Source organism: Oncorhynchus nerka, unplaced genomic scaffold (assembly GCF_034236695.1).
Source record: "Oncorhynchus nerka isolate Pitt River unplaced genomic scaffold, Oner_Uvic_2.0 unplaced_scaffold_4482, whole genome shotgun sequence".
In the NCBI taxonomy this organism is placed as follows: Eukaryota; Metazoa; Chordata; class Actinopteri; order Salmoniformes; family Salmonidae; genus Oncorhynchus; species Oncorhynchus nerka.
In genome coordinates this window covers 629-14526 of record NW_027036820.1, presented here as the reverse complement: position 1 = coordinate 14526, position 13898 = coordinate 629, and the positions used below count along the sequence as shown (strand labels likewise).

Here is a 13898-nt window from a genome sequence, read left to right as displayed (position 1 = left end):
GCTATCAAGGTGTCCCAAGAATTAGACAATGCCTTCACATAACAACCCTCACCACTGCTATCAAGGTGTTCCAGGAATTAGACAATGCCTTCACATAACAACCTGACCACTGTTATCAAGGTGTTCCAGGAATTAGACAATGCCTTCACATAACAACCCTGACCACTGTTATCAAGGTGTTCCAAGAATTAGACAATGCCTTCACATAACAACCCTGACCACTGTTATCAAGGTGTTCCAGGAATTAGACAATGCCTTCACATAACAACCCTGACCACTGTTATCAAGGTGTTCCAAGAATTAGACAATGCCTTCACATAACAACCCTGACCACTGCTATCAAGGTGTCCCAAGAATTAGACAATGCCTTCACATAACAACCCTGACCACTGCTATCAAGGTGTTCCAAGAATTAGACAATGCCTTCACATAACAACCCTGACCACTGTTATCAAGGTGTTCCAAGAATTAGACAATGCCTTCACATAACAACCCTGACCACAGTTATCAAGGTGTCCCAAGAATTAGACAATGCCTTCACATAACAACCCTGACCACTGCTATCAAGGTGTCCCAAGAATTAGACAATGCCTTCACATAACAACCTGACCACTGCTATCAAGGTGTCCCAAGAATTAGACAATGCCTTCACATAACAACCCTCACCACTGCTATCAAGGTGTCCCAAGAATTAGACAATGCCTTCACATAACAACCTGACCACTGCTATCAAGGTGTCCCAATAATTAGACAATACCTTCACATAACAGCCCTGACCACTGCTATCAAGGTGTCCCAAGAATTAGACAATGCCTTCACATAACAGCCCTGACCACTGCTATCAAGGTGTCCCAAGAATTAGACAATGCCTTCACATAACAGCCCTGACCACAGATATCAAGGTGTTCCAGGATGATTGTGGAACAGACCACATAACAACCCTGCCACTGCTATCAAGGTGTCCCAAGAATTAGACAATGCCTTCACATAACAACCCTGTGACCACTGCTATCAAGGTGTCCCAAGAATTAGACAATGCCTTCACATAACAACCCTGACCACTGCTATCAAGGTGTCCCAATAATTAGACAATGCCTTCACATAACAACCCACCACTGCTATCAAGGTGTCCCAATAATTAGACAATGCCTTCACATAACAACCTGACCACTGCTATCAAGGTGTCCCAAGAATTAGACAATGCCTTCACATAACAACCCTCACCACTGCTATCAAGGTGTCCCAAGAATTAGACAATGCCTTATGCACATAACAACCCTGACCACTGCTATCAAGGTGTCCCAAGAATTAGACAATAAATTCACAAAAACAACCCATCACCACTGCTATCAAGGTGTCCCAAGAATTAGACAATGCCTTCACATAACAACCCTGACCACAGCTATCAAGGTGTCCCACGAATGAGACAATGCCTTCACATAACAAACCTGACCAGATTTAAGATCCTATATCCACATTTTTATGTCGAGAGAGCTAAGGCTTCAATATGCACAAATAAGTAAAAACATTTTTATGAATTGCCAAATCTTGTGGTACAACTGTTTATTAGAAACAATAAATACGTAGCAAAATCAGGAGCCCATGTTGTATTATAACCATATAGAGTTAAAGTTTGTGTCTGAGCTGCTGTCTTGCTGTAATTGGTATATTTCAAGGAACTTGGTGATACTTTCTTCGTTATTTGTTCGAAAGGTTCCAGTGTATGTAGGAAATGCCTGGAGTACTTCTGTGTCTAGTTGCAAGTGCAACTAAAAAGAGAGAGGATATTCAGAAAAATATTATATCCACGTTTTGCATAGATTGCCTCTTGCACGTGTATAGATCTTTGTTTTGGACGCACTGTGTGACATGCTGTCAGCCACGTCGCATAGAAACGACTAGTTCCTGCAAAGATGTTGGGAAATGCAAGATGTCTGGCAGCTAAAATCGGGAGGCCACCTCTCACTCTGTGCAAAAGTGGATTTAATATCTTTCTGAATATTCTCAGATTTTTTGGAGTACCACCGCAACTGGACACGGACGCTTATAAGAACACGTTTCTTCCAAATCAAGAACAAAGAAAGAATCGTTTGCAAGAAAAATGCCTTTTCAGTACCTCTGCTGTAACAGGTATGGAAGTAACGGAGTACATTATTTCATACCCCATTACAAACTGTAGCTGGTTGAATTAGTGGTCTGAAAGGGAGACAGGCTTTTGTCAACCAGGACCACTTCTCCACTGGAGACCACAGCAGTCTGTATAGTCTTCCTCTGAGCAGCAGCAACATCTCTCCCTGAAAAACACCACGGAAACAGATAAGAACAGAACCTGGGTCACGTTCACAATAACATCTGAACGTAGAAGTGTTGATCTCGGATCAGTTGTCTGTTAAATGATAACGATTAAGATTATGGACAGGGAGGATCTGATTGGAGATCAGCACTCCTACTTTGAGACACTTTAAATATGGGCCATGGTGCCCAAGCAAGGCCTTTATAACGGGAGAACCACTACCTACTTTGCCTGTTGCATTTCGGTTCACAGGAGACCCTGGCGTAGGGGTAGCACACAGATGTACTACAGTGGATGAAAATCTGTAAAGAGAGTACAGAATAAAAGAAGTTAGTGAAAAGTAAATAGTATATCAAATGAAGTTTCTATCGTAAAAAAGCCAGCCAATTACCCGCTCTTTCTGGGGAGACCGAGTGTGATCCACAAAGGTGAACATCTCGAGGGTAAAGCGTTTGTAGTGGTTGGGGTACAGAAGGCCAGAGGAACGTTCCACAGGGACCATGGTGGTCAGGTAATTATCATTCGGGTAGGAACAACTGGAAAGAGAGAGTAATAGATAGTTCATGTTGCAGAATCCAACCTTCCTGTCCACTTTAGTGTACAAACATTAGGAACAACCGCTCTTTCCATGACATAGACTTATCCCAAATCAAATTGTATTGGTCACATACACATGGTTAGCAGATGTTAGTGGTCACATACACATGGTTAGCAGATGTTATTGGTCACATACACATGGTTAGCAGATGTTATTGGTCACATACACATGGTTAGCAGATGTTATTGGTCACATACACATGGTTAGCAGATGTTATTGGTCACATACACATGGTTAGCAGATGTTAATGCGAGTGTAGGGAAATGCTTGTGCTTCTAGTTCCGACAATGCAGTAATATCTAACAAGTAATCTAACAACAACTACCTTATACACACAAATGTAAAGGGATGAATAACAATATGTACATATAAATATATGAATGAGTGATGGCCGTGCGGCATAGGCAAGATACAATAGATGGTATAAAATACAGTATATTGATATGAGATGAGTAATGTAGGGTATGTAAACATTATTAAAGTGGCATTATTTAAAGTGACTAGTGATACCTTTAATAAGTTCATTTATTAAAGTGGCCAGAGATTTGAGTCAGTATGTTGGCAGCAGCCACTCAGTGTTAGTGATGGCTGTTTAACAGTCTGATGGCCTTGAGATAGAAGCTGTATTTCAGTCTCTTGGTCCCAGCTTTGATGCACCTGTACTGACCTCGCCTTCTGGATGATAGCGGGGTGAACAGGCAGTGGCTCGGGTGGTTGTTGTCCTTGATGATCTTTATGGCCTTCCTGTGACATTGTTGGTGCCCTGGAGGGCAGGTAGTTTGCCCCCGGTGATGAGTTGTGCCGACCTCACTACCCTCTGGAGAGCCTTACGGTTGTGGGCAGAGCAGTTGCCGTACCAGGCGGTGATACAGCCCGACAGGATGCTCTCGATTGTGCATCTGTAAAAGTTTGTGAGTGTTTTAGGTGACAAGTCAAATTTCTTCAGCCTCCTGAGGTTGAAGAGCGCTGCTGCGCCTTCTTCACGACGCTGTCTGTGTGGGTGGACCAATTCAGTTTGTCTGTGATGTGTACGCCAAGGAACTTCCCACCTTCTCCGCTACTGTCCCGTTGATGTGGATGGGGGGGTGCTCCCTCTGCTGTTTCCTGAAGTCCACGATCATCTCCTTTGTTTTGTTGATGTTGAGTGTGAGGTTATTTTCCTGACACCACACTCCGAGGACCTTCACCTCCTCCCTGTAGGCCGTCTCGTTGTTGTTGGTAATCAAGCCTACCACTGTAGTTTTGTCTGCAAATTTGATGATTGAGTTGGAGGCGTGCATGGCCACGCAGTCATGGGTGAACAGGGAGTACAGGAGAGGGCTGAGCACGCACCCTTGTCTGGCCCCAGTGTAGAGGATCAGCGGGGTGAAGATGCTGTTTCCTACCTTCACCACCTGGGGGTGGCCCGTCAAAGTCCAGGACCCAGTTGCACAGGGCGGGGTCCAGACCCAGGGTCTCGAGCTTAATGACGAGTGTACAATGGTGTTAAATGCTGAGCTGTACCAGGTGAATCCAGGTGAAAGCTATGATCCCTTATTGATGTCACCTGTTAAATCCACTTCAATCAGTGGAGATGGAGGGGACGGGACAGGTCAAAGATGGATTTTTAAGTCTTAAAACAACTGAGACATGGATTGTGTATAGTTCCCTTCCATGGGTGAATGGACAAAGCAAAATGTTTAAGTGCCTTGGAACGGGATATAGTAGGTGCCAGGCACACCGGTTTTAGTTTGTCATGAACTGCAACGATGCTGGGTTTTTCACGCTCAACAGTTTCCCGTGTGTATCAAGAATGCTCCACCACCCAAAGGACATTCAGCCAACTTGACACAACTATGGGAAGCATTGGAGTCGACATGGGCCAGCATCCATGTTGAACGCTTTCGACACCTTGCCGACGAATCGAGGCTGTTCTGAGGGCAAAGGGGTGCAAATCAATATTAGGAAGGTGTTCCTAATGTTTTGTGCACTCAGTGTATCTATAATTCAAAATACATAGTGGTACATGATACCTTTGATGTCACATAACGAAGAGATCTCAAACACATTGTTCAAAATACATACAGTATTAGTAAAAAGAGCAAGTTGTATAATCAGGGAGCAGCAAGCATGGAAATGAGGTGGATAGTACTGTAGTTACTCTTCAATGATGAGATCCCACTGGGGCATGCTGACAGGGCTGGGCTCAGAGGTGGTCCAGCAGTGCTCCAGCATCAGGAACAGGTTGGGATCCATCCTCTCCAGGATGCGAACCTCAACGTTCACAGGCTGCCTCAAGACTTTAGTGATGGGGTAGTCTTCCTCAGTGTAATACAATGTGAAGGATCTCGACTCTGGAAGTCAGACGGGATTGGAAAAACTTTTGTAAAAATCAATTAAAAAATTAAAAAATCACTTCATTGCGTTCAAATATTACAAATTGACACAGAACGTTACCGTCATTACACCCCTTGGTGTCGCATGTTCCTTTGGCCAGTCTCAGTTCCACTCTGAGGGGTCCCGGAGCAGCAACAGGAGCGGGTGCAGGAACAGTGTTCACCTCAGTAACCAGAGCCTCTACTGCAGTGGCAGAGTACTTACACTGGAACAGCAGCCTAGATAGGGAGAAACAAGCAGTGATACAATAGGGTCTTCAAGCATACTGTATCACTGCTTTATGGGCGAAGACACGCCCGTGACGTTCTGAATCGCCTCTGGGGAATCAATCAAGTCAATTCAATCTTACAGAGAGAAGACTCACTCAAAATGGCTGTCCCTGGTGATAGAGCCTCGAGGGCCCACCCCCACGTTATAGGAAGATGCCATCCTGTTCTCGTAAACCACATAACCACTTTCGTCCTGCAGGGGAGAATCCACAGTTAATACCGAGCCAGTGTATAACATTCATATTATCTCTACTCACCTTTATAGTGGTGCCACAGGCAGTGACAGGGAACTGGTATATGGCGAAGGCTGAAGTGATGCCAACAGGACTGCAGGGGCGGTCATTTCCCCCCAACAGACTGATGGAATCAATGTCTATTTTGGGCCAAGTGGAATCCCTGGCCACCACCACCACAAACTGAGCATCCCTGGTACACTGCACAGTCACTGGGGAAAGAGAGGAAAAAGTACATGTTTTGAGCATTACAATATTATCTGAGCATTACAAGACAGAAACAATATCAGACACTCACCTGCCTTCCCATAGTAGCACTGCTGTCCATTGAAGCAGCAGTAGATAGCCTGACATTGAGATGGAGTAATATCTGGGGTTCCACATTGCACTATATCCCGAACCGGTACTTGACATCTCTGATCTGGAGTTTGGGTTACTGCTGGCCACTGGGACTCTGGCCGCTGGGGAGTCTGCTGCTGTGGCCCCTGGATCACTGGCCTCTGAGGAGTCTGCTGCTGTGGCCACTTGGACTCTGGCCGCTGGGGAGTCTGCTGCTGTGGCCCCTGGATCACTGGCCTCTGAGGAGTCTGTTGCTGTGGCCACTGGGACTCTGGCCGCTGGGGAGTCTGCTGCTGTGGCCACTGGGACTCTGGCCGCTGGGGAGTCTGCTGCTGTGGCCCCTGGATCACTGGCCTCTGAGGAGTCTGTTGCTGTGGCCACTGGGACTCTGGCCGCTGGGGAGTCTGCTGCTGTGGCCACTGGGACTCTGGCCGCTGGGGAGTCTGCTGCTGTGGCCACTGGGACTCTGGCCGCTGGGGAGTCTGCTGCTGTGGCCACTGCGACTCTGGCCGCTGGGGAGTCTGCTGCTGTGGCCCCTGGATCACTGGCCTCTGAGGAGTCTGCTGCTGTGGCCACTGGGACTCTGGCCGCTGGGGATTCTGTTGCTGTGGCCCATGTGGCTCTTGCCTCTGGGGAGTCTGCTGCTGTGGCCACTGGGGCTCTGGTCTCTGGGGAGTCTGCTGCTGTGGCCACTGGGGCTCTGGTCTCTGCGGAGTCTGCTGCTGTGGCCACTGGGGCTCTGGTCTCTGAGGAGTCTGCTGCTGTGTCCCCTGGATCACTGGCCTCTGAGGAGTCTGCTGCTGTGGTCCCTGGATCACTGGTCTCTGGGGAGTCTGCTGCTGTGGCCTCTGGTGATCTGGTCTCTGGGGAGTCTGTAGCTGTGGCCACTGGGGCTCATGCCTCTGGGGAGTCTGTAGCTGTGGCCCCTGGTGATCTGGCCTCTGAGGAGTCTGCTGCTGTGGCCACTGGGACTCTGGCCTATGGGGAGTCTGTAGCTGTGGCCCCTGGTGATCTGGCCTCTGAGGAGTCTGCTGCTGTGGCCTCTGAGGAGTCTGCAGCTGTGGCCACTGGGGCTCTGGTCTCTGATGAGTCTGCTGCTGTGGCCTCTGAGGAGTCTGCAGCTGTGGCCACTGGTGCACTGGTCTCAGGGGAGTCTGCAGCTGTGGCCCCTGGGGCTCTGGTCTCTGGGATGTCTGCTGCTTTGGCCTCTGGGGAGCCTGCTGCTGTGGCCCCTGGGGCTCTTGTCTCTGGGGGGTCTGCTGCTGTGGCCTCTGGGGCTCTGGTCTCTGGGGAGTCTGCTGCTGTGGCCTCTGGGGCTCTGGTCTCTGGAGAGGCTGTAGTTGTGGTCCCTGGGGCTCTGGCCTCTGCTGAGTCTGCAGCTGTGGCCTCTGGGGCTCTGGTCTCTGAGAAGTCTGCAGCTGTGGCATCTGGGGAGTCTGCAGCTGTGGCCTCTGGGTCTCTGGCCTCTGGAGAGTCTGTAGTTGTGGTCCCTGTGGCTCTGACCTCTGGTGAGTCTGCAGCTGTGGCCTCTGGGGCTCTGGTCTCTGGGGAGTCTGCAGCTGTGGCCTCTGGGGCTCTGGTCTTTGGGGAGTCTGCAGCTGTGGCCACTGGGGCTCTGGCCATTGGGGCTGTCTAGGCGTGGAGGTTGTAATTTGGGGTTGGGGGTTGTTGTACGAAGGAAGCCTCAAGTTAGGCTGTGCATCAGCACAACATGCGAACACTACCAACAACACAAACCCAAAGGAACACCACCTCACTGCCATACCTGCTCAAAAAGATATAAGCTATCTTCAATAATACAGGTATGTGCAATATTGCCTATACAACCTATACTGCCTAATACAGAGAAACTGCCTCCTGTAAAACAAATCCCTTTCCAACCCTGTGCAATTAAATGGTCAGCACCGTATTTGCTAGACTAGAGTCAGTGGCATTATCTAGAAATAATCCCTAGTAGTTTGTGAAAATAAGAGCACAATACAAGTTGCAAAAATAGATCGCAACAAGGAAACAAAACCAGCTTCAGTGCAGAAAAATTGTTCAACCTCCATTAGGAAGAACACAGCTTATATACCCTGAGATATATGATGTAATACATCACTATGTGTGTACGTGTTCCTGTGTGTCCTCAGTCCTTGTACTACGACCTTTAGCGAGACGCTGACGCAAATTCCTATCATGTGCGAACACAGGGGCGCAAGTTTGGTTTTAGAAGTGGGGGACATAACTTTGCGGGTGTCTGGGGTCCTCAAACTTTGGGGGGCATCTAAAGCTTATTTCCTGCATTTCTACACAAATATAATATGACCCTTCTAGCTGTCTCTATGTAGAACAACTAAAAGTAAGCAAAAAATGCCCACAGTCATCAAGCTAGGTAAGAGATTGTGTTTAAAAATGCTTAATTAACAAGACTGAACTAGATCTTTGATCATTTAATATTGTGCTGCACCTTGAACCAGTAGCCTAACAAATGAACAACTCTTACAGATAAAGTACCAAGACAACTTTTGATTGTCTTTTATTAAGACTCCTCTACATCAAATGTCAGCCAGACCGCCCAGCCAACCCGAGCCGCCTGTACACCCGATCGCCACCAGCCTAGTCAATAACTCAACTCTCTCCACAACACAACTTCCTTCCCATCTCTTTTTATATGTCTCAAGGGAAAGTTTTAGAAAGCAAAGGCTTAATAATAAACAGACATACACCTACACATTAACGCGCAGAAACACTACAGAAACTACTACCTCCATATAATTCATATCATTGGCCTAATAGTACTGTAGAGGTCTTTTTACTTGCACACAATAGAGCTGGGTCACTCCGTCCTGCCCCTAGGGGTCCACGGCTCGGCAGCTCCCCAACCCAACATACCACACTCAGCTTTAGGATCTTAGTGAAACATTCATTATTGGTTTCAGGTGGGTTAGGCCAAGGCCAGCGTGACAACCAACATTCTATGGATGGTCTTAAACTGCAGTAATTTATGTCTGAGAATATATGAAAATGACTGGGCATTCTAACAGATCTGTATCCTCATCAGTAGCGTCTTTCAGGTCTTCCTCATTTTTATTTTCATGTTTTGTGTCATCGGGAAAAGCCTCTGTCAACCCTTGATGCAGTTTGGAAAGCAACTTTAGAGGTTTGTCAGACTGCCTTAAAATAGTTTACATCTTTGAAGCTTCCTGCTTGTCCAGTGTATATTGCACAGAGAGAATTGTTGAACTGTGCATTCAGATAGTATTCAGACCTCTTGACTTTTTCTACATTTTGTTACATTACAGCCTTATTATAAAATTGATTCAATTATTTTTTCCCCCCATCAATCTACACACAATACCCCATAATGACATCACAATACCCCAAAATGATGAAGCAAAACCAGTTTTTGATCATTTTTATCAAATGTATCAAATTTAAAACTGAAATATGACATTTACATAAGTATTCAGACCCTTTACTCAGTACTTTGTTGAAGCACCTTTGGCCGCGATTACAGTCTCGAGTCTTCTTGGGTATGACACTACAAGCTTGGCACACCTGTATTTGGGGAGTTTCTCCCATTCTAATCTGCATATCCTCTCAAGCTCTGTCAGGTTGGATGGGGAGCATTGCTGCACAGCTGTTTTCAGGTCTTTGGCTGGGCCACTCAAGGACATTCAGAGACTTGTCCCGAAACCACTCCTGTGTTGTCTTGGCTGTGTGCTTAGGGTCGTTGTCCTGTTGGAAGATGAACCTTTGCCCCAGTCTGAGGTCCTGAGCGTTTTGGAGCAGGTTTTCATCAAGGATCTCTCTGTACTTTGCTCCGTTCATCTTTCCCTCGATCCTGACTAGTCTCCCAGTACCTGCCGCTGAAAAACATCCCCACAGCATGAAGCTGCCACCACCATGCTTCACCGTAGGGATGGTGTCAGGTTTCCTCCTGAAGTGATATTTGGCATTCAGGCCAAAGCATTCAATTTTGGTTTATCATGGTCTGAGTCCTTTAGGTGCCTTTTGGCAAACTCAAGTGGACTGTCACATACCTTTTATTGAGGAATGGCTTCCGTCTGGTCACTCTACCATAAAGGCCTGATTGGTGGAGTGCTGCAGAGATGGTTGTCCTTCTGGAAGGTTCTCCCATCTCCACAGAGGAACTCTGGAGCTTTGTCAGAATGCCCATCGGGTTCTTGGTCACCTCCCCCGATTGCTCAGTTTGGCTTGGTGACCAGCTCTAGGAAGTCTTGGTGGTTCAAAACGTCTTCCATTTAAGAATGATGGTTCCAAACTTCTTCCATTTAAGACCTTTGTTCTGGGGGACCATCAATGCTGTAGAAATGTTTTGGTACCCTGCCAAAGGTCTGTGCCTCGACACAACCCTGTCTCTGAGTTATACGGACAAGTCCTTCGACCTCATGGCTTGGTTTTTGCTCTGATATGCACTATCAACTGTTGGACCTTATATAGACAGGTGTGTGCTTTTCTAAATCATGTCAAATCAATTGAATTTACCACAGGTGGACTCCAATCAAGTTGTAGAAACATCAAGGATGATCAATGGAAACAGGATGCATCTGAGCTCAATTTTGAGTCTCAAAGCAAAGGGTCTGAATACTTAAGTAAATAAGGTATTTCCGTTTTGCTTAAATTTCAACAAAACCAGTTTTCACTTTGTCATTATGGGGTGTTGTGTGTAGATTGTCTTTGTTTTATTTAATCCATTTTAGAATAAGGCTGTAAAGTAACAACATGTGGAAAAGGTCAATTGGTCTGAATATTTTCAGAATGCCCTCTATCTGCAAAAGTTCACCTCTGCGCCGTCAGACTGGTCTTCCCTAGCTGTCTGACCCTGATGAGACCCCTGTCACCATCTGATCCTGCTCAGATGAGGCATGATAAAGAATTACCTTGGTGTACATTTATACATTATATTATCCAAGAGTATAAATTGTTTCATAATTAAAATTACCTTAATTCCCAGATCCCAGACTGATCCCAGACAGATCAATTCAAGACTGAACTTTGTATCCATTCACTGATTGTTATAATACACTGCAACATTCACCTGAGCTCCATAGACTGGTCTTCCCTGGCTGTCTAACCCTGCAGAGACTCCTGTCACCAGCTGATCCATCTGACATGATGAGCATAGTGTTGTGTACTGACTGTGCACCATGACAGTGAAGCATGCAGAGCTTTACATACCATGTCACTGTGAAAAGTAGGGAATTAGCTAGGGAAAAGGACAGATCAAGAAGGTTACCTTGCTATACTGACTCATAAAAACGAAATAGTTTGGCCACTGGTTTCATCGTTTGATTCAGGTCTAGTGTGATTGAGACAAAATAATAGCTATAGCTAATGAGCTAGCTAGCTAAAATTAGCCAAGCTGTAGCTAATGGTACATCATCAAATGTACTTCTGTTGAAATGGGACAAAACAAAGCCTTCTAAACATTTCCATACACAAAACAGCTTTAAGATACTGCTACCTGACAGATAGCTAAAGGCTAGCTAGAGCTTAACTGGCTGTGTTAGCTACTAGCTAGCTAACTAGCTACTAGTAGTTCATTCACTTCAGTCGAGAGGGGATGAAACATTAGCGAACTTCACATGACAGTTACACTACAAGCTCAGCACCATTTTTTCTGTCAAACAGCAGTTGCCTTGCCAGCTAGATCAGTCAACTAAAGAGTAACCCGTTTCTGCTCTGCTTGCTTTTACAACTCAGTGGAAGAGTGCAACACATACACACTGAACTATGTGCAACACAGACAGCAGCTGCCTATGTTCATCTCTCCCTTGCTGGTCCTATACGCCAGCCTTTCAGAAGCTTTGCCTTCACATAGCCTGTCCTCACGCTCTGTGGTGTCCGTGTGGTCCTAAATCCGGCCTGCTGAAAACGGAAAACAGCCTCCGACCACTCTGATGCATCTGCATGGTCCTAAAGTACACTGGGCTGCGTTTTGTATCACAGTGCAATGATTAAACTGGGGGAGGGGACAAAAATGTCCCCAGTGAAAGTTGCGCCCCAGTGTGAACAAGAGAAATGTAAAACCATTCCAAATATTCAGTCGACACCTTGAGTGTTTGTCTGGAGACTACAGAATTGACTAGTATGTGAATCATGTTGGTTACCGAGTCTGAATATGTTCTGTATTTTGACAATCACAGTCAATCTAAATATGAACATGACTAACCCACTTTTCCCATCCACAGTTTTTATGCGAGTAAAGTCATACTGTATAAAAAACAAAACAAGACAGCTGTGATGGAAACAGGGAGTTTCAGTACAATTGTATAAATACAGACATATCATTTGTTCATTCTACATGATGATATCTTTTTGTCTATAAATTAATTATGCGAGAAATGGTGGTGGAAACACCTTTATGCTCAAATACCGATATAATAACCATCATATCAATATAATAACCGTCATATCAATATAATAACCATCTAAAAAATAACCATCATATCAATATAATACCCATCATAACCATCATATAAATGTAATAACCATCATACCGATATAATAGCCATCATATCAATATAATAACCATCTAAAAAATAACCATCATATCAATATAATACCCATCATAACCATCATATAAATGTAATAACCATCATATCAATATAATAATCATCATATCAATATAATAACCATCATACCAATATAATAACCATGATACCGATATAATAACCATCATATCAATATAATAACCATCATATCAATATAATAACCATCATATCAATATAATAACCATCATATCAATATAATAACCATCATACCGATATAATAACCATCATACCGATATAATAAACATCATATCAATATAATAACCATCATATCAATATAATAACCATCATACCAATATAATAACCATCATACCGATATAATAACCATCATACCGATATAATAACCATCATACCAATCTAATAACCATCATATCAATATAATAACCATCATATCAATATAATAACCATCAAACCGATATAATAACCATCATATCAATATAATAACAATCATAACCATCATATAAATGTAATAACCATCATATCAATATAATAACCATCATACCAATATAATAACCATCATACCGATATAATAATCATCATATCAATATAATAACCATCATATCAACATAATAACCATCATATCAATATAACAACCATCATATCAATATAATAACCATCATACCAATATAATAACCATCATACCGATATAATAACCATCATATCAATATAATAACCATCATATCAATATAATAACCATCATATCAATATAATAACCATCATACCAATCTAATAATCATCATATCAATATAATAACCATCATACCGATATAATAACCATCATATCAATATAATAACCATCATAACCATCATATAAATGTAATAACCATCATATCAATATAATAACCATCATACCGATATAATGACCATCATATCAATATAATAACCATCATACCGATATAATAACCATCATATCAATATAATAACCGTCATATCAATATAATAACCATCAATAACCATCGTTTTTATTGATAAATAAAAATATTCTTGCTCTAATCCGTAATAATCTCATCATGTAGACTATCCTACCAGCACAGCCTAACCACACTGTATCTGCCAGCTCTTGGCTAGAGCCAGTGGTGATTTTAGCATGTATATCTTGGTGGGGTAAATAACAGCAAAGCCACAACACAACACTAAACAATACATTAATTGCACTATAACGGTGACAAACTGTGCCCACAAACTGTTAGGGCCAACATAAAGCTGTTTCAACAGCAGAGCTTTCTTTTCAACA

General features: G+C 44.1%; 1 protein-coding gene across 1 annotated transcript; it reads right to left on the bottom strand.

Annotated features, from left to right (window-relative positions):
* Positions 1 to 2166: 2166 nt before the first annotated feature.
* On the bottom strand, positions 2167 to 8036 carry LOC135566517 (uncharacterized). The gene is made up of 8 exons (XM_065014212.1): positions 6068 to 8036; positions 5794 to 5981; positions 5632 to 5729; positions 5328 to 5485; positions 5032 to 5224; positions 2685 to 2829; positions 2520 to 2595; positions 2167 to 2294 (listed from the first exon to the last, which is right to left on the bottom strand). The coding sequence occupies exons 1-8, from the start codon at positions 7869 to 7871 to the stop codon at positions 2167 to 2169; spliced, it is 2790 nt and encodes a 929-aa protein (XP_064870284.1). The 5' UTR covers positions 7872 to 8036.
* Between the last annotated feature and the right edge of the window lie 5862 nt (positions 8037 to 13898).